General features: G+C 65.9%; 1 protein-coding gene across 1 annotated transcript; it reads left to right on the top strand.

Annotated features, from left to right (window-relative positions):
- Window positions 1-1,102: 1,102 nt before the first annotated feature.
- LOC129400879 (beta-defensin 103A-like) lies at window positions 1,103-1,748 on the top strand. The gene is made up of 2 exons (XM_055124150.1): window positions 1,103-1,160; window positions 1,603-1,748. Exons 1-2 carry the CDS (start codon window positions 1,103-1,105, stop codon window positions 1,746-1,748), a joined length of 204 nt encoding a protein of 67 aa, XP_054980125.1.
- Window positions 1,749-2,016: the final 268 nt, after the last annotated feature.

Raw genomic sequence — 2,016 nt, 5'->3', positions numbered from 1 at the left:
CGGGTCCTCAGCGTGCAAGGTGAACGCCCTACACATTGCACTATTGCTCCTCCAGAAAAACAGACAAAAATTCGCAAAATCTTAAAAGAATTAAACAAATAGATTGAAACATGGAGGACCCAGACTCGGGGTTTCCTGGGGCCCGCAGTAGCCACCCTGTCCCGCTGTCCCGCCAGCTCCTGCTCTCCTCTCCCGTGTCTGCCGCTCTGAGCTGGCCCCTGTGGTAACAGTCACCAGCACCACTCTGGCTTCTGCAGCCACACTGGACGCCCCGGCCCCTGCTCCCTCCAGCCACCTCCCCGCCCCCCTCACCCCCGCACATGGAGCTTGTCTCCAGAGCAAACGTCAGCAGCTTCCCGGGCTCCTGACGCCCCCGCCAGCCGTGTTCCCACACTCAGAGCAGCCGAGTCCGTCCGCCTGACCTCCCGCGGGTGCCTGCCCTGGCCACAAGGAGGGGGTTGGAAACGGGCGTGGGTGTCACCCACCAGGCCGTCACCCCGCATTCTCCCTTTCAGGTGAAGGGAAGTGAGGCGCCTCCCTGACTCATGGTTTGGGGACTTCGCGGGTGGTGGGGGACAGTGACCTGTCCCTGCTCTTCTCGCCACCCTGCACCCAGGGAACGGACTCGGGGCTCCCTCTGTAGCTGACTCTGGCCCCCTCCCTCGCCACCTTCCAGGGCCCATCCTGCCCCAGCCCACCCCTGGAGTCTGGGGTATCCGAGGGGCTCCGTGGGGCCCCGGCTGTCCAGGAAGGAGGAAGAAAGCCACAGGGACCAGCGAGGGATGGTTTGGGCGCAGCCCTGGGGTGCTCCCTGGAGGAGGCAGCAGCACTTTCCCAGCTGCGGCTCTGGCAGAGCGGAGCCCGGGGGCAGGGGGTGGCTGCCTGCCGGGCAGCTATGCTTCCCCCGGAGGTTCGAGATGCCCCGGTGAGTGGGCGTGTGCTGTGTGCTAAGTGCCCTTGGTATGAAGCCCGGGAGCGCGTCATCCTGTCATCGCTGGGACATGACGGGAATCGCGGCGGCCGTGCTAGGGCTGTTCCACGAGCCTTTATAAGGGGCCGGGCACGGGGCCCGCCAGCCTCAGCCGCTGCTCGCCGGCCCGCCATGAGGATCCAGAACCTTCTCCTGGTACTGCTCTGCCTGTTCCTGACTCCTGTCCCAGGTATGGTGGGCAGGTGGGTGTGGGGAGGGGCGCGGGGAAGGGATGTGGGGAAGCGCCCAGAGACGCCCATCTGCTCTGCTGGAGGCGTAGACCCAGGAGGACCCAGGCGCAACCACTCCAATTAGCTTCCGCCAGATCCTCAGTCCCCCAGTGTCCCCCACCCCGAGTGGCTCGAACAAGACTGACCACACCCGCGTCACCTCTGAGAGCACAGACGGCTGCCCCCGGGCGACCGTCCCCGCCACTCACAGACCGCTGTGCCCAAGGACACTCTGGGGGTGCTCAGGAGACCCGCGGGCCCTGCTCGCCCTGCCTCTGCCCAAGCTAGCACGTGTCAGGGCTGAGCTGTCCGTGGGTCGCCGTGGTGGGGGGTCTCGGTCCTTCCTCTGAGCTGCGGGGCGTGGTGGCCCGGGCAGCCCGGCTGAACGCCTGTGTCCGGCAGGTGACGGCGGCATCGTGAACGTCTTGAAACGCCACTACTGCCGGCTGCGCGGTGGGCGCTGTGCGCTGGTCAACTGCCTGCCCAGGGAGGAGCTCATCGGCCAGTGCTCCTTGGCCGGCCGCAAGTGCTGCCGCAAGAGGAAGTGATGTGAGCACCGGATGCGGAGAGGAACGTCCTCGCCTCTGTAGCCCGCTAGGAAATTAAACTCTTCAAAAAACTCAAGACACTTGTTCTGTTATTTTGAATCGGATTTGGGGGGCTCGCGGCCACCCCGGCGGAATGCCCAGGGCACGAGGCCGTGCTGGGGGCGGACCTGAGCGAGGCTGCTGCCCCCAGCTCGTCCTGCCTCAGCACCATCCGGTTCTCGAGGTGGCTGCGGAAGGGGGTCAGGGCACCTAGCAACCCCCCGAGCTG

Source organism: Sorex araneus, chromosome 1, assembly GCF_027595985.1.
Source record: "Sorex araneus isolate mSorAra2 chromosome 1, mSorAra2.pri, whole genome shotgun sequence".
Taxonomy (NCBI): Eukaryota; Metazoa; Chordata; class Mammalia; order Eulipotyphla; family Soricidae; genus Sorex; species Sorex araneus.
Note: the sequence above shows the minus strand (reverse complement) of the source record. Positions and strands in the feature narration are given on the sequence as shown.

Excerpts from the sequence above, each read along its gene's own strand:
- LOC129400879 (XM_055124150.1), top strand. The coding sequence starts at position 1,103 with ATGAGGATCCAGAACCTTCTCCTGGTACTGCTCTGCCTGTTCCTGACT. Across the intron at positions 1,161-1,602 it reads GTTCCTGACTCCTGTCCCAG|GTGACGGCGGCATCGTGAAC; the intron begins GTATGGTGGGCA and ends TGTGTCCGGCAG.